We start from the raw sequence: 21,988 nt of genomic DNA, 5'->3' as shown, positions 1-21,988 counted from the left end.
GGTTCGCTGTTCCCCTAGGAGGGTTTGGAGCTGGACTCCCCAGGCCAGGTTGTGGAGCTGCTGGCACCATAACCTGCTGGGGAGTTTCTTGATGAGCCTCCCATTGATGTTTCTGTTCCACTGGAGGGAACAGATGACTTGGAGGATGGCCATACCACCAGCAGTGATGCTGGTCTGCTTCTCCCCTCTGCTTATGCTCTGGGCTCCTGACCTGACATCCAGATTGATCCAGTGATGGAGACAGAGGAGGACAGTCCCAGGATGTCCTCCATGCAGCGACCCTGTAGCTTAGGGAAAGGATGAGTGCAACTTGATGTGGGGGACACCCCATTAATGCTGCCTTTCCTCTTTTTTTCCCTCCACCGCTGTCATGTTCCTCTTTTCCAGCAGTTTTGCCATTTCCTCGACTTAGTAAATCATAGTGTGTTAAGTTATGAAGTTTTATTTTGAATATACACCCTATATCTCTATGCTTACTCACCACTGAAAACGCCTTAAGTGAACCCCACATGCTTTTCAATCAGACTGCAAAGACAATGTAGAATTTTGGAACAGTGGGGGAATAATAGCAGCATCCTTGTTAGCCCCAGGTGTTGCCTCAGCTAAAGCACTGAGCACACTCAACAAGCATGGATGCTGGCTGGCTAAACAAACAAATGCTACTTCTCTGGCTTTAAGTGGATTATTATTAGATGTAGATTCAGTAAGACATGCTACACTGCAAAATCGTGCTGCCATAGATTTCTTGCTTTTAGCTCAGGGTCATGGGTTTGATGGTATGTGCTGTATGAATTTATCAGACCATTCAGAATCAATACACAAGAGTATTCAAGATTTACAGAATGGAGTTAAAAAGTTACAAGTAGATGATAGTTGGGATATATTTGGAGGTCTTTTTGGAGGTTTTGCAGGGTGAATACAAAATCTGCTAAAATTAGGGTTAGTTTATCTTATTGCTTTTTTCTGTGTTTTAGTTTGTGTCCCATGCTTGTTACAGTGTATACAAAAAATGATACAGAATGTTATGAACCGAGCCTTTTTTATTAATAAAGAAGGGAGAGATGTGGGGGAAGATGTATGTATGATTGAGTCACCAGAGACTCTTTGAGTCATCAGACTCTTTGATGAACCTTACCATTGTGAAACCCTGGGAGACTGGGATGTGAGACATGAGCAAGCAGTGTCTGCTCCTAAGAGCAGACAGGAGGTTCCATTGATATTCATTGTTAATCCTGTTATTCTCAAGGAACCTTTCATCCATTATCACTTTGTTTGGGAGAAGCTGGGACTAGTTAACTGATTAGAGAAACCCTTACAAGAACAGGAATGTCTTGTTATTAAGTAAAATGGTATATAAGATGTATGCTGAACTCAATAAAGAGACTATCCTGATGCAACGAGAGAGCTCTCTGTCCTGACTGAGCACCGACAGGAAGATGCTCTCAAGAGTTAGAATTTTGGTTGGTCCTATGTAGAGCCAGGAGTTGGACTCGGTGATTGTTGAGGGTTCCTCCCAAATGAGGATATTCTATGATTGCATGAAGACTGTTACAAAAATGGAATAGTTTATAGAGGCCTTGGTGAAATCCACCTCATGAGGTTGGAGGCTATGGAGAGTGACTCCACACAACCTATGCCCTCTTTCAAAGCAGGGGAATGCGCTCAACCAAGTGCTCACTACAGGTCCCTAAAATCCCATCCAGAGCTTTCCTTCTCATCCAGTCCATCTTTCCTACTCTGAAAGGAGGAAAAGGCTGCATATTCTCCCACTCCTCTGTTTCTGAAGTGAAAACTGTGTTGTTTTTTTTTTACAAGATGCATAACAGTAACTTTTGTGGAGGCTGCCAAGCTTACAGAAGTACTTAAAAAATGTAGCATCATGATTTGGGGGATCTTTTCCCTTGCTTATGACTGCATTTGTGTTGCTGGGCTTTTGATACCTAATAGGTTCCCCTGCAGTATAAGCAAGCTTACAAATCCCACAGAGCACTTGGGCTGAACTTGGAGTTTGCAACAACATTTGATGAGCTGCAAGGTTCTGGATTCTGCACTTTTTTTGGAAACTGTTTTAATTAACAGTCACAAGCATGGGCACTGAGCTTTGAATCCAGGAACAACATGCTACTAAATTCTCTAAAATGAAAAAAAAAAAAAAGGATATATAAACCATAGTTAAGTCTACAAAGGCATATCATCTGAGTTCTCAGCCACTAGTACCATATTAAAGCTGTCTCTTTTGTCTGAAGAAGCTGAATCACAAATTAACTGTTCAGTTTCCTTCACTAGATAAGTGTTTTTATCTAAAACATCTTTCTTGTTCCTTGAAATGAAGTTAATTTAAATTTCTTTCAACTTTTTTTTTTCTTTTTTTTTTTTTTTTTCCTCATTTTCTTCATCAGAGACTGATTAGAGTAATGAATTTGTTCAGAGTTTGACACCAGATTATTTTTTTTTTTTTAAATCTTGGAAGTAACTCAAATGTCTAATGCAACATACATCCTGTTATTTCCCCTCCTCAGGCCATAACCCTTGAGAAGAAGAAATAAATTTCACTGCAACATAACATTAAATTGAAATTGGATGCTTGACTAAAATACTTCCAGCATACATATACATTTTTATATGGTGTACTGTTTTCTTACGCATTTCACCACCAGACAGTTGATCTTCAGCTAAGGCACTCATAAGAACAAAGAAAACAACTTGTATAATGGCATTTAGATCCTAAGCAAAAGACAAACCAGCTCTACTAAGAGCTTAATCTATTAATTTTTCTATGAAGTCCACTAAGACATAGAACAAGCATAAACATACTGCAAATGCAGAGTAGCACTTTTTCTTTTCTTTTCTTTCTTTTCTTTCTTTCTTTTCTTTTCTTTTCTTTTCTTTTCTTTTCTTTTCTTTTCTTTTCTTTTCTTTTCTTTTCTTTTCTTTTCTTTTCTTTTCTTTTCTTTTCTTTTCTTTTCTTTTCTTTTCTTTTCTTTTCTTTTCTTTTCTTTTCTTTTCCTTATTTTTTAATACTTGAAAATTAGAGTCTGATCATGTTACATTCTATACTACACTTGATAAATTAAAGGCTGACTCAGGCCCTACTACAAATACATAGGGGCTCTCAATGATATAAAAACCCACTGAATCTCTATAGTATTAAGTTAATGTTGCCACACAAGCGGGACAAAACTGTTCAGGTTCAGTGGTGTGATACACAAAATCAGAAGATAACACAAAGAACTCACAGCTAAAGAATATTCACTATATTACCAATTTTCACAAATTTAATGTGTATTTAATCAGCTTTATTATTTCAGGAATCAAACATACTATCAAAAGTCAAATTTAAAAGCAAAATAAATTTCAGATGACACTGTATAAACAGTAAACTAGTCAACTGAGGATTTTGTTGCCACAGGATTTTTATTTTTATTTTTATTTTTTTGTAAACTTTGCAATCTGCACTTCATGGTCTGAAGAAAAATGTGCTGTCTTTTGGAGAAAATAATTATGAAGCTATTAAGCACTAAGATACTACTCTGTCTCAGGAAATCATTAAGCCATATATTACCGAAAGACAGAAAAGTTTATTACAGCAGCATCAGTGTGCATATGCACACTTACAAAGGCATTCCATACCAGCAGAGCAAAGCCCAGCAACCAACTGAATACTCTCTGGTCCTTGTGGGTCTGTCTGCCACGTACAGCTCTACAGAAGTGCTACTGAATGCAGCATCTCCTAAGAATTTATGACATTTCTGGAACATTACAATATTACTTTGGTTTGTCATGAATAAAAAATCTACATAACCCAAGTCACTCACATAACTTATTTGGAAATGCAATCTTGACAAGAATACTGAAATGCTATTTAAGAATAGAAACAATTTATGACAACTCTGTTGAACAATTTCATGACAAAGGTATATAGAAAGTTCCAAATCCTAAATTGCATACACAGTTTGAACTATTAACCTACCAAAATTTTTAACCTGATGAACCTATATCTATTAAGATAATGAGGGTCTTTCAAATAGTAAGCAAGGGGTGTTTGGTTTTCAATGGTATTTGGAAGTAGTGTTTCGTGAGCTGACAAACTGTCAGCTAATTCCCTCTGAAGGCTCAGAACTTACACGTCTCAGGTATAGAGCTGACAAGCCTGTGCTTGTGGTAAGAGCTGTTATGCAGATAACAGCCAGTCACAGGACTGTGATGGAAAAGACCTAGATTTTGGTCACGCACCAAGAGAGAATTTTCTGCTGTCTTTCCCTGCTATATAATAACACGGAATAGAAAACTGCATACAATGCAAACTCTCTGAATGCTGGTTTCTATTTTGCATGCTGTAGATAAGTAGTGGGATGCAATCTGAGGTTCCTTAGCAAGTGAGAGGACAGCACAATGAGGAATAACTGCAGTTATGAGGGCTGCAGCCCATACACAGCTAAACTGGAGATACGGGGTGCAGGAGGAACATTTCCCCACTGCTGACCTCAGTACACTTAGACACTTAGAGGCAGAAAATCATTCAAAAGATGGTGTGTATGTGCCAGGTCCTACTATACCAGATCAGCCTGCTAGTCTTACTCACTAGAGTGAAGTTAAGGGGACCAGGACATCTGGATGATGTGCTACAAGATATGGTTTAGTAGCTTAGTGGCACTAATGGTGATAGGAGAACAGTTGGACTAGATGATCTTGTAAGTCATTTCCAACCTTGTGTTTTTATGATTCTATGGAAGGAACTTTTCATCATCTCAAAACAAAGGTGAACAACTGGAGATGTGGTCCAAGTGACAATGATCACTCTCATCATGTCAGAAGCTCAAAAGAGGTAGGCACAACACTTTTTATAATGATGTCAGACATGTCTTCAGCGGAGCATGTAACACCAGGATCACCTGAAAACTTAACTGCTTCTCTACAACAAGACAGGACTGTACAATCTTACAGCTCCCGAAGCCTTGAAACCTCTCACAAAAGTATCAGGTTCTAAAATGAAACACGCTTTATTGCAATCCTGTTCAGTGTAAGAAAAATACTAGGAGTGAAACTTATTAATAATCTAATTCCCATCCTACATACAAAATTCAGTTATAGAAAAAAATACTGAAGTTTAGAGGTAAAGGATAAATTAAACTAGTCAGAGAAAAACAATACTTTTATGTATTTAAGTAATATAACTGAGGGAGATCAACTTTCAAAACTACTACAAGGCTTCAGAAAGTCAGCAGAGAGCATGACATCAAAACCTGCATTTAAGCAAGGCAGCATATTAGCTAGAGATGTACCAGCACTGCCATACAAATACAATTCATAAATATAATTGCATAATCATAAAACAGAAAGGCAATGTTTATACCTTGTCTATTAAGCATTTTCATAACCACTGATCCTAGAAATGTGATAGAAAAAAAGAGAAAATGCTACAGCTACAGAACTGCCTGTAAATATCAGTAGTTCTGAGGGATTTAAAAAACAAAGACAATAGGAAAAAGAGTGCAAGTGTAAATATGTTCACAACATTTAATTACAGATCTGAAGTAGTGCCTACTACATCTATAGAATCCTTCTAAAGCACATGCAATTTGCTTGGTAGAAAAGCTTAACTGAATTCTCACTATATGTATTTCACAAGGCACTGCATTCAACCTTCCATTTCCAGACATCGGTATAGATTCACCATAATTTTAGGTAATGTCTTCAATTTAAAAACCTTCCAAAACTGAGTCTTCTTTGAGACATAACAATACAAATGGCTGCTTGATCACCAAGTGATGCTTTAAAAGGTTTCAATAATAGACACATCCAGCTCAAGCAAGAACCAGATGAGTGTGCAGCAACACAACTATTACCACAAGTTCTCTCTGCAATGCAGGGTCATTTCCATCCCTTCACTTACTATGGCATGCCAAGCCTAACAGAGATGAACAAATTAATCCATTTTATAGACTTTATTTAAATAAAGTTCCCTGACACAGTGGTGATAACCCTTGTTAAAGGAAAATGAAAACACTTGTCATCTAATCCTTGATCAGCTAAGCACATCAGAGGAATTGGCTTAAAGATATCCCTTCCTTTGTCTTTGGGAATATGTAAGCCATGTTTTCTGCAATGGCATAGGTCTGCTATCACTTTCATCACTTAAATGAGGCAGAATATCTTCTGAGTCTTATAGCAACATACTGTCATGAAGCTGGTGTGGCAGGGGAGTCAGACCTGTAATTATTTCACCATGATGATACAACTGCTTAAAGCACCTACGTCTGCTTTACAGAATTCTAGTTAGTTTCATGCACAAGGCTTAACATTCCCCCTTCTTACTCTGCACTTGTGGTTTTGTGGTTTTTTTTGTTGCTGGTATTCCACATCACAACATCATGAAAAACTTTAAAAGAGTTTAAAGAGTTAATATTCTTTAAAGAATATTAAAGAGTTAATATTCTGGTTCCGCTTACTGCCTTTTGTGGGCATTTTGGGTCCTCAGATGGGAAGGGAAGGGTGGCATTCCCAGAGGACCTCATGGGCAGAGGAAGAAAGGTGGAGCTGCTGGCAGGACACAAGTGGCTCGGTCCATTCTCTCAGTTTGCTGCAGAGAAAAGCACATACTTCCTTTGCAGTCTACTTGAGTAAGACTACTTCGTCCACTATTTTCTCATTTCTCACTCTTGTCTCACTCATTTTATTTGATTTTGTTAGATTTAGTAAATTACTGTTCCTCCTCAGATCATCGCAGTTGTTTTTGTTTTTTTGTTAGACCCATCTGCTATCTTTCTACCCCCTTTCTGCCGTCCCTCTCTCCCAGACTGCATGGTCAGTTTATAAGCTGAAAGAAAGGAGTGTAGTTTTCCTCTCTCCTTTTTTTTTTTTTTTTTTTTTTTTCCCCCCCTGGGCTTTTTGCCCCTTGTCATGGACTCAGATAACTCCATGACAGCAAGTTTATTTGACACAAGTCTATTTGACACAAATGCTCATATGTGAATACAACTCAATAATCAAAATCCTTTACTGTGAAAAAGTAGCATCTCTTAACCTTTGGTTTGCTGTCCTCAGATAAAATAAGTTATGATGCTTTAATTTCTGTCAATAAGTCTCTGGCACTCCATGGCATATATAAAACTTCACAGAACTATGCAGCACGTTTATCAAAAATACAAAAGGAAATGTACCTTCAGCTTCACAAACACAAATAAAAAATATTATCTTACTTCCTCATATAAATTAAACCACTACAATTGAAATACCAATGTAAGCTTCAGCACCACTTGTCATTCACCTGGCAGCTGGACATACAGCAACTAAGTCAGAAAGAGTAGAAAGAAGAGTGGGCACAACTTTTCACTGTGCATCACACTAAAAGGCACAGGGGATTGCAAAGGATGAACACCTCTTTGCACTTTCTGTTTCCCCCACTTTCACTCCATTCATACTCAAACTGCTACCTGTTAGAGCTTCCCTTTTTCTCTAAGCTTGTTTTTGCTGGCCATCATGAATTAGTTATACACATGCAAAGGAGTATTCCACCCTCCATCTGGCACTCCATCCCCTTTTATTTTGCGTAACCACTGAGAATAAGTTACATTAGGTATATATGGAAAATCTATGCAATAGCACAAAACATTCTGAATACGCAGTATGAATGCTAATAAAGCTCAAGTTGTAGCTACAGTGCACATCACTGATAACCATGGCCTGACAGCAGTTCAAGACAGTTGCATGTGACAGGAAGCTCAGGAGCAGACAAATCAGCCTTCTGCCTGATGAAACAGGAAAGGTAGCTCAGCGAGTGGAAGCAGGAGCATTAGCAAATGCCAACAGAATATTCTTGTTATTTCAGGAAAACCAGACTACCTGAAGATGTTTATCTAGGCACATACTTAAAGAGAAAAATAAATTTGTAGTTGTGTGAAAGTCTTTATTGCTCTATATCTCCACAGGGAAAAGGAAGTCACATATTTTTCAGGAAGTTTTACTATAGTTTCTTGTCGCTATAATCTCCAGTAATACGCCTTCTATTTCTTGAGCTGGTGCTATGAAACTACATCTAACACAGGAGTCAGACAGTAATGCAGCTTCTGTTTTTACTTTAAGCATCACTACAGTGAGAGGTAGAGCACAACATCTAAGCCTGTAACTTACTTCACATCCAAAGACCCAAAGACACCAAAGGAAGCTAAAAACACCTAGTAACCAGGGGGCTGGATCCTACAACACTCTAACACACAAAAGCACATCCAAGTGATATTGCTTTACCTTAAGCTTGTAGTAGGTCTTGACTTCAGGCTGGATGGAATCAAAGTCACCACTGATGTAATCAGGCAAGAATCTGAAAATAAAGAAATGAGCAATGAAATGAAACACTCAATCCTTACTTTATTTTTTCAAGAGTTTAAGGAAAAGAAGCATGTTGTAGGCGTTAACGAGGATTCCTGATGGGATGAGATAGTAACCTCCTCTCTTCCGTCCCCTACCTTGTGATGTAACTTGGGCGCGCATTTCAAACGTACACCCTAGGGGGTGTAGACGAAGTGATTAAATTATATAAGGTGTTAATTACTCCTAATAAACGCCATTTTGCCACCTTCCTTGCTGAGTCATGGTGGTCTTCTTGGCCCTAGCGGGGGTTATGCTAGAATCTGGGCAAGGGGGGTTTGAACCATGGGCGCACACGGCAACAGAAGCATTAATCTCTCAAGATAACAGGAGATAGTTACAAGAATATTAAAAGAGCGGATGACACAAAATAATGTCACAGGCAAAGAAACTGTGTCTCTTCTCTGCTAAAGGAGCTGCACACTGGCAAGTTGTTTACACATCTCCCCAGCTCCGTAAGGCAAGACATGTACCTGCATATTCCCTCAAACATCATTCTAGTATATCATACCAGAAAACCATTTGAACAATTATGGAATTGTAGAATCATTAAAGCTGAAAAAGACCTCTAAGATAATGAAGTCCAATTGTACACCTATCAGTGTATATTGCCCACTAAATCATGTCCCTAAGTACCACATAGAATTATGACAGTGATTCTACCACTTCCATGGGCAGCCTGTTCCAGTGCCTTTTAAACAGCATCTGCTGCAGCATTCCAGTCATGAGAATGATCCTACCATGTTTTAGTGAAGGTGTCTAAGTCATATAGTATTATAACTACACAGTGGCTTCTAGCTCCTCTTGCTTCTTGCCCATGCTGCATGCATTAATATAGACACACTTCAGTTGGGCTCACCCCTGGCTCTGGAACACTGTCCCCAGGCTCACCTCAAGGGAGACTGGTTATATCCCCTTCTCCCTTCAAATCTAGCTTAAAGTCCTCTCAATGAGCCCTCCCAGCTCCTGAGCTAGAATCCTTTTCTCCCTTTGACAGAGGTGGATGCTATCTATAGCCAGCAAGCATGGTGCTGAATAAACTGCCCCATGATCACAGAATCACAGAATGACCCGGGTTGGAAGGGACCTCAAGGATCAGGTAGTTCCAACCCAACGTGAAAAGAAAAAAGACGGATAAACAGAATACTCCAAGTGCCAAGTATGTAAGATTGAAATAACTATTCAATCAAAGTATAATAATAAATTTTTCCCTAAATTACACTCAATAAGAATATAAAGGTTTGCAGAAGAGATGAATGTGTTACAAGAGAAGTTAAAGTGAAAGCTCTAACACTGCCTCATCACTCCCTTTGTGTCTCTTTGAAAAGAATCACCATTATCAGAGAATTATTTGCAGCAAATCCAATTTCTGTCTGTATTCTAGACTTAAGGCATACATACACAGCTCTGCAAGCAACCAGTAGAAGAAACACAGTCAATACATACAACAGATAGGAATGCTTGACAGACTTCAGTCCTAGCATTAGCAGTCTCACACATCAAACTTTTCACATATGACAAAGAAATTCTAACTTAACTCCCACTTGAATGCTACAGTCTTTCCAGCTCAACTTTCTTGTGAAAGGCAAGAAGAAATCAAGCTTCTCCTGTCCTCCCTCATACGTTTTGTTGTTCATCTAGGGGCAAATATGTGCCAAGTTATGCTGTATGAATGAAAAGGTTAATGAATTTCTAAGCTTTGTCTTACTTGTTCACTCTGACAGTCAGCCTTACTGTACTAATTAAACAACTTATCCATGAATCCTGGCTCACAACAACTGAAAATCCTAAAGACAAGTAACCATGGGTGTTTAGCAACCCAAAACTACACTGTATTTGATGGCTCCACTAGAAAATGACAAATCACTGGGAATGTAGTTATTTTACAGTATAAAACCAGCTGCATAAACACTTCTGGGGCAGAAATCCAAGAATTTATGGATTTACACTCCATTAGAAAAAATAAACACTATTTCTCCTTTACACCTATTTTTTCATCTATCATATACAATTCTATATAACTTTTGTACTTGCCTTTGGTCATGTATTATGTCTTGACATTAATACAGAAATAATTTTTAAAAAAAGTAGACAGCCTATTTTATTACTCATTTCACCTCACAAATGCAAGCAGTTTTTCTGTAAGGAACAAAGGCAGTTTGTTTCAGCCCTTGGTGAGAGGCATCAGATGTTCCTTGTCAGCATCTCCTAGAAGCACAGTAAGTTTTTCAAGAGGTTGCTGAAAATCCTTAGCTCTGAGGGAGGCCTAAAAAGAGACAGATTGAAAGCTGACCTATAAGCCAGAGCAATAAAGACCAGTGAGCTTACAAAAATAGTGTTTTAGGCTGCTTGTGTATTTTTAAATCTTATAGCTGGGAAAAGCAATTAGATAGACAAAGATAAAGCAGAAAAGGCATTCAACTGCCTGCCACTACGTGATTCTCACAGCTGCTTCCTCACCAGCTGCCATTCAAAATGAAATGACAGTTATGGATGAGAGTGCTCCATTGTTTTCTGCCCTTACACATAACAGTGGTTTTCAAGGAAGAAGCAATAGTTTGAATTCAGCTCCAGCTGATGGTTTTGTTCACACCTATTCGACCCTTTACACTAAACATGGCAAATAAGCTTCATTGTTCAGAGGATCTTCTGGATATGAAAAAACATTCATAACTGAAAACTAGTAAAATACACTAATTTGGCCTTTTCTCAATAGTTGTGTACACACATACTTCGCCAGGGAGTTCAGATTATGCTCACTGCTACCACATGGCCAGTTTGTTAAAGTACCACATACAAAGCAGGCAGCTGCTTCACTGAATGAACAGATCCCATCCCCAATATTTTACTTTTATTTAGAAAATATGACTTTCATGTTCATGATTATTATTAACATACCTGTCCTGATTTCCTTCTGTGATGTGATAGAGACGATTAGCACCTCCATCAGCACAAGCTCTCAGAGCAGCTGCAAGTGAAGAAAGAGAGCATCAATATAATTTCATTTTAAATAAAAAATCCTAACAATTTCTGTTTCCTACGTTGCTCACATTTCTGTGTAAGCTCACTGTCCATTGCATAATAGGGAATAAACTTTCCAATCCCAGTGTCCAAATCTTTCTAGATCTGATTTGACTCTTCTTCCTCTTAAAAAACACACACACACACATTTTAATGGCTTTTATCAGCCAAATTACAATCTTTACCCAACTATGTCACTGCACTTTCAAACTAGTTGATTTCTGTTTAACCTAGTGCTCATTCAGCTTTAACTGAATGGGAGGGCAAGTATTCAAAACCTGAAAACTGGGCTTTTGCCACATATGGGCATGTATTTATCTAAGAAAACTGGAACTTGCACAGTTTATCTAACAATCCTCCTTCAGCCAAAAAAAAGTTACTAAAGATTTGAATAAAAGCACTATAAATGCTGTTTAGCATCCCCCCACATGGAACCAAAAGTGATAATTCTCTGCAGACTGTTCAAATTATGTGAAGTAAAGCCAGGGGGCAAACACTGAACATTAAATCTTGAAAGATCCTGGTACAAAAGGGATAAAACCACAATCACTTTCACTGATTACACAAGTTGCAACTGCAAAAAGCTGCACCACTAACTCCAGTTGATTTAAACAAACACAGATGTGCCTTTGTATTTTGGTTCCTTTATTTAGATTTAAAAAAAAAGATTTTAGAAGAAAGTACTCTAATGCTATTACTATACAATCAGATATAAATTAGAACTTTTATATATGATAAGCTAATTAAGACTGAAAATGATAATGAGAATAATAATCCTTATCAGCTCTGTTCAGAGATGCACAGGTCAGATAACTGCAGTGTGCACTAGTGCAGAGAGTCCCTTACAGTCCTGAGAGCAGAGAGATGGGCTGATAGATCAGAGAAGGCTGAAAGTTGCTATTTGGGGGTGGTAGTGAAAAGGTGAGGATAAAATCAAAGAGAGACAAAGAAAAGGAACAGCCTTCCAAAGTTTGGGGAAAAAGGCACAAATAATCAGATCAGGTACTTTCTGCCACTGAGAATTAATATTTCAGCTAAGGCTATTTTCTTTTGGTGTTAGTTTCTCAATTGTAATGGCCTCTCAACAGTGATATACACCTAGCTTTTTCCTGTTGGTACTCATTCAGTAGGAAAACGCCTACCTCTCTAACTTAGTAATTGTCTTTGCCAGACAGATTTATATAAATTTGGACAACAGAGTTCATCTGACTGCACTTCTCTATCTACTATCCTCTTTAAGCCAAATACTTCTTATTTGGCTGCTGAATTCCAAGCACAGGCAATCATAGTATCATAGTATCGTGCGAGTTGGAAGGGACCTTAGAGATCATCGAGTCCAACTCCCGGGATTCGAGCATGGGTAGTTTGGGGGTACAGCAGCTTCTTTCCTGCAGACAACAAAAATCTGTATGGCTGGAGGACTAGAATGAAACTTCTCAGCATCTTTTCTATCGATGTTCCTCCTCCAACAAGACCTATTCTCTCCTATCCACACCTACACTCATATCCATATAATTACAATGCTCACTACTGTAAGCACTAACAATTTCAGCCTCTTTGTGCAGATTATGTTCTTTTTTGCCTCCTCACCCTACTTTTCCCACTCCTTCCAGCCACCATATTAACAAGTGAAAGTAAAGCAGATTTGATTCTAACATATCCTATCAGATGAAATATTTTCTAAATTATAGTTGCTGGTCAGCTGCTTACAGTGGTTTCTGATGATGAATATTAACATCAGCAGACAAGAAGAACATAATTTTCCTCTCCTGTGTTTGACTGGAGCCTTTAAAGTTCTCTCACTTGAGCTTACAGTGGAAACTGCAGGTTTCTAAGCAAGGACCTAACCATTATAAAGTCTCTCCTCTCAAGCTACAAAGGCAGTACATCACTTGAGATATTCATTATAGCCAAAACCATAAGAAGTCTGAAGGAAAATTATTTTTTAACTTCAGGAACTTAAGATTCCTAAACCACTCTTCCTTAGCCACACAGAGACACAGCCTTCTCCTTCTAAAGACAGTGATTTTTTTAAACTCTTCTCTCATATTTTAAACGAGTGGCTTACAACTTTCACAAAAAGAGAGAGACAGAGATGCAGAAAGTGAGAGAAAAAAACTCTCAGTTATTCAAAGACAGACAGACAGAACTACAGAACTACCTTTATTTCAGTGGACTTACCAGAAGGTATGCCTGGCCTAATACTGCAACTAAACATATGATCTTAACAGTGTATGACCAAAACCCAAAACAAAGGGTGTATTATGAAAAAGGAAAAAAAATCAGCTTTCATTCAGACTGGAACATGTAAAATACTGATTTTTTCTTATGACCTGAAACTGCATGCCAAGAGGCCTGTGATACTTGTATGTTGTTCTGATGGTGATAGGGCTACTATTTGATATCTCAGAACAGTTGCCTTATATAGCTAGAATTTTCTCCACATATTTATTCTCATCATTCAGCAGCATTGTGAAGTTGTTCAGAGAAACCATCTGTGAAGTTCTGATCCTTTATCAGCAAGTTAATAACTTACGCTAGAACAAACCATAGCTTTAAGTAACCAGCAGAAAATTAACCAATTGGCTGGAGGCCAGTAAATCATATTACTTCCACCATTACTAAGCCCTGCTTGATAAAAAGCAATTTTATATTCTAGCTGGAAGAACATGTAACATTATCTATGTTTAAGGAGACAGTCATCAATTTCAGTCTTATAATTCAGATGGAAAATTTCTATTAGAAGGTAATAGGAACTGCTTTCATGCAGCATCTTTTGTATTACTGTCAAAACTGCTTTACAAACAACAATTTGGCCAAGGCACAGCAAAATGCATAATCCATATTTATGTGTTTTCTCTTTTTCTCATTTGTCTTGAAGAAACAATGAAAATATGTTTCACAAATCCACAGCTTTGTACAGCTGCAGAGTGCTAGCCAGAGGACGTATCTGCTCAAACTATTGCCTCCCACCCACGTGTTTCTACCTGTTATCAGCATTATATGCAATGGCTGTTAGATACGAAATACAGTTCAGTGCAGACATTCTTATTTTGGCACCTCTGCAACTCTTTTAGCCAGTCATATCTCAGTCAGTCTACACACGTTCTCTACTTTGCAGCCAGATACTGCTCTTGCTATGAGGCCATTTAACTATTTTAATTAGGTCTATGGTTACGTTAATTTGACTTGAACTGAAAAGGCTTGTTTCCTGTCACTACTATTTTAAATGTGCCCATGGGGCTCTAAATAAGTACTGGAAGAAGGTCACCTGTTGTCAATATATTATATGGCTACAAAAAAAAAATTAAAGAAATATACAGCTGCTTGTCAGGCTGCTGTTACAGGTGAACTTTCATGCTGCCATTGACCTTGCAATGATATATAAGCAATGTGACGCAGTCGTAAATTGGGAAAGACAAGACTTTATGGCGTCCGTGACTGTATCTCTCTCCCCCGGATTATCAAGGTTCTGGTACAATCGGGTTATTTGATGTCTATGTCAGAATACTGAGATATAATTTTTAGCTTTTTCACAGATGTGTTGTTACGTGTCTGACTTCAAGGAGTCACACAACTTTTTCTTCTATACCCAATTTGAAGTTCTTAAATGTTATCCCATCTTGTAATCAGAAACTAAAACCATAACTTATCCCGCTCCCTTATGTAGTAACATTAAATTCTCTGACATGGAGGTCATTTTGTGGATAGTGTATGCCATTCCATAGATAAGTCCTTATTGGCCAGAAACTCACAATGGAATAACAATGTAACAAATGCTGCACAGAAAAGAGCTAAATAGATTCCAGTTCTTTCTGTCATATCCCACAACATGCTGAGAAAAGGAAGAGCTTCTGCTTTCTTTCACACTTCAAGTTTCTGCTGCAAGCCACAGCAGATGCAGTGCTGTTCCACTGTTTAAGCAATATCATACCAATGATGCGTGGCCATGCTCACGCTACTCTCAGCTTCGAAAGAAAGGAGTGGTGTCTTCTTAACCCAAATTCCTAGATCATCCTGAAAACAGCATGTGCATCTGCTTAGTCCTGTCTCAAAATGAGGGGTAGAGCCACCAAGGGATCACTTACATTCAGACTGCTCATCTCTCAACTTTCTCAGAAATGCAAGTTTAATTTATATCTTCGGCCTCTGCATGGAGAATTTGTGTTTAGACTTGTCAAGACAGTGAATAAAGGTTCAGTCCTATTTTGCCTATCCAGGGATAGAAACTGTGCAATATTAACATCCCACCATCTGGATGACAGATGTTTGCAACATTTTATTTATTCTGTTTCTCATTATTCCTGATCCCAGAGCTACCCAAAGCAAACCACGTTTGAGCTGTTCTGTGACATCTTCCTTCCCATCTCATGCAGGACACATGAAAGTAAAACTGACCTCAAACCCAGTAACTGTTTTCATGTTGTTCCTTTACAGAAATGGAGAAATGGAAACAAGAAGGAAATACTGCTTTTCCAACTTCCACCCACTCCTATAAGGAGGTATAACAGGTGAATGTTTTACTTAGGAGAAATTTGAGAGGCTTTTATGCACCAGTCCCTTTCATGCTGTTGTAACATGGTCTTGTTACAGTATGCTTTAAATAATAGTAGCAGTAGTCATGCTAAGGCTCGTAGTTAGGCCTAGTCTGTGTTTTCACATATCTAGGAATGCAAGTTGTGTTTCTTATGAACCTGGACACGGATCTAAGTGATAAATCTTGCTTAGGAACAAAGCACAATGTATGTTAAAAATTAGGTTTAGATTTATGGTGTGATGGTAGAGCGGTTAAGCAAATGGTAAACAGAAAGGGGGCCTTCTAACAGGAACATCCTGTAATGTCACAGATCGAAGGATGAAAAGAATGTACAGCACATTTCCTTGGGTCTTTGTGGGGTAGTTTTACCTGATTGTAAACAAGGAAACATAACAGACGTGGACGAAGTAATCCTGAAGAAAATGTATATGAACCTTGTGATTTTCTTTATAGTTTGGGGCTCTGACTTTGGACACTAGTCCTCAGGCTCCCGGGCCCTCAATAAAGCACCACATAAAACGACTCAGGTTGTTTTGTGTTCTTTAACTATGGGCAACAGTCTGACAGCCTCTTGACACATGGCTCTTTCATGACATGCTGCAGTAATGGACACTAAGGTGTGTGAAAAAAAGGCGTGATACAGAAGGGATAAAAGTGCTCCACATAAAGGTTTCAGAAAGTATTGGATACACCTTATAATCCAGTTATACGAAGCACTGAGGTGTTATTATTACAAATCTTTAACAACAGAGCCACTCAAGGCCAACACCATAGAAATGGTTAGTATTGCAGAAGCTGAAAGATCTTTTTGCCACTTTGAAAATCCTTTATTTCAAATCACCATGTTTCTGTTTGGTACAAGCATTTTTTGAAATCCAAAGTACAATTTTTTCCTTGTTGCTCCTATTTCTTTCATCTCTCTCATTTGATCGTTTTACTGCAATAGAACCTCATTTAAACTTGTTTTCAAAGGAGCAGTGCTGGTACTTCACAGAATCACAGAATGACCTGGGTTGGAAGGGACCTCAAGGATCATGTAGTTCCAACCCCCCTGCCTGGCAGGGCCACCAAACTTCCACGTTTACTAGATCAGATTGCTCAGGGCCCAATCCAACCTGGCCTTGAACACCTCCAAGGATGGGGCATCCATAATCTCCCTGGGCACCCAGTTCCAGGACCTCACCACTCTCTTAGTAGAGAACTTCCCCTAACATCCAACCTAAATCTTCCCTCTTTCAACTTAAAACCATTTCCCCTTGTCCTACTATTATCAGCCCTTTCAAAGAGTTTACTCCCCTCCTGATTATAGGTTCTCTTCAGGTACTGAAAGGCTGCAATGAGGTCATCCCACAGCCTTCTCTTCTCCAGGCTGAACAAGCCCAGCTCCCTCAGCCTGTCTTCACATGGAGGTGCTCCAGGCCCCTGATCATCTTTGTGGCCGTCCTCTGGACCCTTTCCAACAGCTCTCTGTCTTTCTTGTACTGAGGGCTCCACACCTGGACACAGTACTCCAGATGGGACCTCACAAGAGCAGAGTAGAGAGGGACAGTCACCTCCCTATCCCTGCTGGTCACCCCTCTCCAGATGGAGCCCAGGACACCATTTGATTTCCGAGCTGCAAGAGCGCACTGCTGGCTCATGTTAAGTTTCTCATCCATCAGGACCCCCAGGTCCTTCTCTGCCGAGCTGCTCTCAAGGACTGCTCCTCCCAGTCTGTACAGGTGCCTGGGGTTCTTCTGGCCCAAGTGCAAAACCTTGCACTTTGCTGTGTTGAACCTCATTAGGTTCACCTGGGCCCACCTTTCAAGTCTGCCAAGGTCCCTCTGGATGGTATCCCTTCCTTCCTCCATGTCAACCGCACCACTCAGCTCTGTGTCAACAGCAAACCTGCTGAGGGTGCACTCAATTCCATCATCGATGTCATTGATAAAGATGTTAAAGAGCACTGGTCCCAAGACAGATCCCTGGGGGACACCACTCATTACCGGCCTCCACCTGGACATAGAGCCATTGATTACCACCCTGTCTGCAGCCTTTCAACCAATTTTTTATCCATCGAGTTGTCCTCCCATCAAATCCACATCCCTCCAATTTGGAGATGAGGATGTGGCGGGGGAACATGTCAAAGGCCTTCTATTTCCTTCTACTCATACCTCTGAAAACAGTCAAAGTCCTCTCCAGATTCATTTAAGAAACAATTACAACAAAAAAAGCCTGTACCAAAATAAGCAACACAAATCCTGGTGAGATACAGTAGGTCATCCTTCTCAAAAAAGACCACCAATGGAACTACCTTCTTGGAAAGTACTGAAAGTTGTGGCTACAGAACACAACTTTCATGGTACAGAAGAAATGTGCAACCTCCCTTTGAAGACTGGTCATCTAGGGAAAGACCAAGCTTCAGAACTAAATGATATGGCTTTTCTTGTCACACTCACCTAGTCTCTGAGAATATTTACTTTCACATTACACATTTAAATCTGAAACATTTAATGGAGGGGGAAAGAAACAAAACCAACACAACACAAAACCAACAATTTTGAGTTTGCTCTAAAAGAAAACAAAACTTTGGACACCGAAGCTAGCTTCACAGCACGACAGAGGAAGGAAATTATTACAGGTTGCCTCAGTAATGTTTACCTTAACTTCACACGGGGATTAGAGGCAAACTACAATACCTCCAAAAACATCCCTTACCTTACCCATAAGAAATAGGCACATATGACTCATTACAAATCAGTCATATTACATAAAACTTGCTCAAAAAGTAATGCCTTCTACTTATTTCTGTAGGAACTACAACAGATACAAAGAGAAAAATAACATTATTTGATTGAAAAAAAGATTCTCAGATACAAAATACCACTTTTAAATAAAGTCACCACCATTTGCTCTGCAATTCAGCCAGAGCCTGATGCCATGCTTGGAAAAATCTTAGGTTATGGAACAGATAGTCTTGAGGGAGATCATGCGGCATGTGCAGGATGGCCGGGGGATCAGGCCTAGCCAGCATGGGTTCATGAAGGGCAGGTCCTGTTTGACCAACCTGATCTCCTTCTATGATCTAGTGACCCATCTGCTGGATGAGGGAAAGGCTGTTGATGTGGTCTACCTAGACTTCAGCAAAGCCTTTGACACTGTCTCCCACAGTATTCTCCTGCAGAAGCTGGCAGCCCGTGGCTTGGATGGGTACACTCTCGCCTGGGTAAGGAGCTGGCTGGAGGGCCGGGCTCAGAGAGTGGTGGTAAATGGAGTTAAATCCAGCTGGCGACCAGTCAGGAGTGGTGTTCCCCAGGGGTCGGTGCTGGGGCCTGTCCTCTTCAATATCTTTATTGATGACCTGGATGAGGGCATTGAGTGCACCCTCAGTAAGTTCGCAGATGACACTAAATTGGCTGGGAGTGTGGATCTGCCTGTGGGTAGTGAGGCCCTACAGAGGGATCTAGACAGGCTGGAGAGCTGGGCTGAAGCCAATGAGATGAGGTTCAACAAGACCAAATGCTGAGTCCTGCACCTCGGCCACAACAACCCCAGGCAGTGCTATAGGCTTGGGGTGGAGTGGCTGAAGGACTGTGTGGAGGAAATGGACCTGGGGGTACTGATTGATGCACGGCTGAACATGAGCCAACAGCGTGCCCAGGAGGCCAAGAGGGCCAATGGCTCTAGTGACATTAGGAGATCTTATCTTTCAACCATCAGAACGGGGAGGACCACTTGTACACCTGCCCTATGGCACAGGATCCTCAGGGGTGGCCCATTTGGGAGTCTTTATATTGGCAGCTATTTAAGGAGCTGAAATCGGTAATGGTTACTTCCAGCACAGAAAGTCCCGCCTGTCAAGGCCTATTGGACATGATACAGATGGAGCTCACCACCCCCCTTTGATTGGCATAGTCTGGCCAAGGCAGTCCTATCGAAAGCCCAAATGGTGCTTCTTGAAAGTAAATGGGAATCAATAGAACTGGCCTTACATGGGTTCTAGTACTATATGTTCAGCCTCATCTTAAGGCAGAAACTAGTATCCAGCTTTCATAGTGACTGGGATAATGTGCTTCTTACTGACTGGTATTGCTTTGTAATCAGTTATATTGCAGAAAACAGTGGTGTGACATAATGGGAGAACTTCCAGCATTTCCAATGCAGTCTTAGGAATTAGAATTATTAGGCAATATCCAGGTTATTGTGTGCATAAAGTTGTACGACCATTAATTATCTATTAGTTTAAAAACATAGTTGTGAGTACTCTAAAAGTGATCATTCAAATCGATATATCAGAGTATGTAAAAGCTGAAGGCTTTTGTCTACTCAGTTACAGATCAACACAGAATGAGACCCTTAGGGATTTATTTCCAGGTTGCAGTAAAAATGTTTCTCACTTTCTGAAAACTGGGTTTTCTCTTGATGGGGAGTTTTGGGTTAAAATCGGTACAAAACTCCGGGAGACTTCTATTGCTAAAGACAGAACCACTGCTAAACTGTTGTCTGTTGGGCACTAATTAATGGAAGGGCTTAACCAGATTCAACAAGGAAGAATTTCTTCGAATTGTTCCTGCCTGGATTCGACCTGTGTCTCAGCCCCCCCCCAACCTGCGCTGCTGTCCTATGTTCCGCCCTGGATGCTGGTCATGCTGCTCCCGCCCCCAACCTCGCTCGTCATGATGCTGCCTCCCTGCACTGTGTCTTACATCTCTTCGCTATAGTTGCTGACTGTTATGTTATGTTATGTTATGATTTCGGGTCTGGGCAACACCTCAGGCCCAGGCACAGCTGGACAGGCAATGCCTTGAACAAGTTAAGACTTTGGTGTTACGTGTTATCTGTCGGATACCTGATACTAGTTTGTCTAATGCCTCACTTATATCAGTTAAGCAGGAGGCTGCCCAGCCCTACATTAAATTTCTTGTCTGTTTCCTACTCAATGCAGGAACAGCTCAAGGAATGAAGTGTTACACTTGTGGGGAGCCAGCCCAGTCATATACAAAGGGACTGTAAACAGTCTGAGCAAGCAACTAAAACTGCTTATACTATTCCAGACTGACCCTGTCCTGATGAAGGAGGAGGTTGCATGGAGTGAGAGAATGCCAATCCAAACTCCCTGTTGCCATACAGCCCTGTGGTCTGCCAGGAAACAGGAAGAGAAGTGTGTGACCACGCACTATGACAGCAAATACACTTCCAAATCAGTCAGCCACTGCCTGGCCAGCTCACTCAGACCAGCCACTGCCGGCAGTGCAGGAGTGGATTTGGTCACTGCCCAGTCAGTGCTGCAGACTGACAGCACCATGACTCTCATTCCAACATGTTTCATGGGCCCCTTGGGGACAAGCATAGCGCCCTCTTATCAGGATGTTCTTCTGTTACACGGATAGGATTTTTGTTTCCCCAGGTCTTACAGATGCTGACCATTCTGGGGTGCTTAACATAATGGCATAGGCACCCTCATCCTCTGCTTCATTTCCACAGGGAAAATTATTAATCCCTTTTCATTCTTTGACCAAGGACCAACTTGGTGGATTTGGGAAGTGACAAAAACCAAACCATTGTTACCATACTTAGTAGACGATTGACAGTTAGACCCTAATTCTGCTGTTATAGGAGTTAAAGACTACACCATATACTTGGTATCCTGCAGAACAGTACCGACCAAGTGATCGTCAAACGCACTAATCAGACACTGAAATTGCAGCTAATGTAGTTAAGGGAGGGGGGAGACGAGTGTGATCTGACCATGATATTGCAATAGGTGCTGGTAGTGCTCAACTAGCCAGCAACTCTGGTGAATCTTCTCAGGATTCTGGTGTTGGACGCCCAAATCTTCTAAATGGGAGGGTCCCACAGATCTTCTCACATGGGGCAGAGCGCATGCTTGTATTTCCACAGGAGACAGAGCCCAGTGGATTCCTGACCACCTGGTCTGGCCATGGTTGCCAGCTACTGCTGCCACTGCTTGTGCTCCTGCTGCTGGGAGTGAGCCTGTCAGAGAAAACAGTGCAGGTGTCGACTCTAATGACCCCCAATTGTTAGGGAATTTTTGGCTGCAGTATGCAAAGTTGACTAACTCTTCCA

General features: G+C 40.3%; 1 protein-coding gene across 5 annotated transcripts in view; it reads right to left on the bottom strand.

Annotated features, from left to right (window-relative positions):
- TPK1 (thiamin pyrophosphokinase 1) overlaps positions 1-21,988 on the bottom strand; it is a 133,626-nt gene that overhangs the window by 92,364 nt on the left and 19,274 nt on the right. For all 5 annotated transcript variants that reach the window (XM_072329980.1, XM_072329983.1, XM_072329982.1 and 2 more), the window contains 2 exons: positions 11,263-11,332; positions 8,245-8,317 (listed from right to left, as the gene is read on the bottom strand). In XM_072329980.1, the coding sequence (XP_072186081.1) occupies positions 8,245-8,317; positions 11,263-11,332 (143 nt within the window). The remainder of the gene's footprint in view (positions 1-8,244; positions 8,318-11,262; positions 11,333-21,988) is intronic.

This window comes from Excalfactoria chinensis, chromosome 2 (genome assembly GCF_039878825.1).
Source record: "Excalfactoria chinensis isolate bCotChi1 chromosome 2, bCotChi1.hap2, whole genome shotgun sequence".
Classification (NCBI taxonomy): Eukaryota; Metazoa; Chordata; class Aves; order Galliformes; family Phasianidae; genus Excalfactoria; species Excalfactoria chinensis.
The sequence above is the reverse complement of the archived record's forward strand: the minus strand, read 5'-3'. Positions and strand labels throughout refer to the sequence as shown.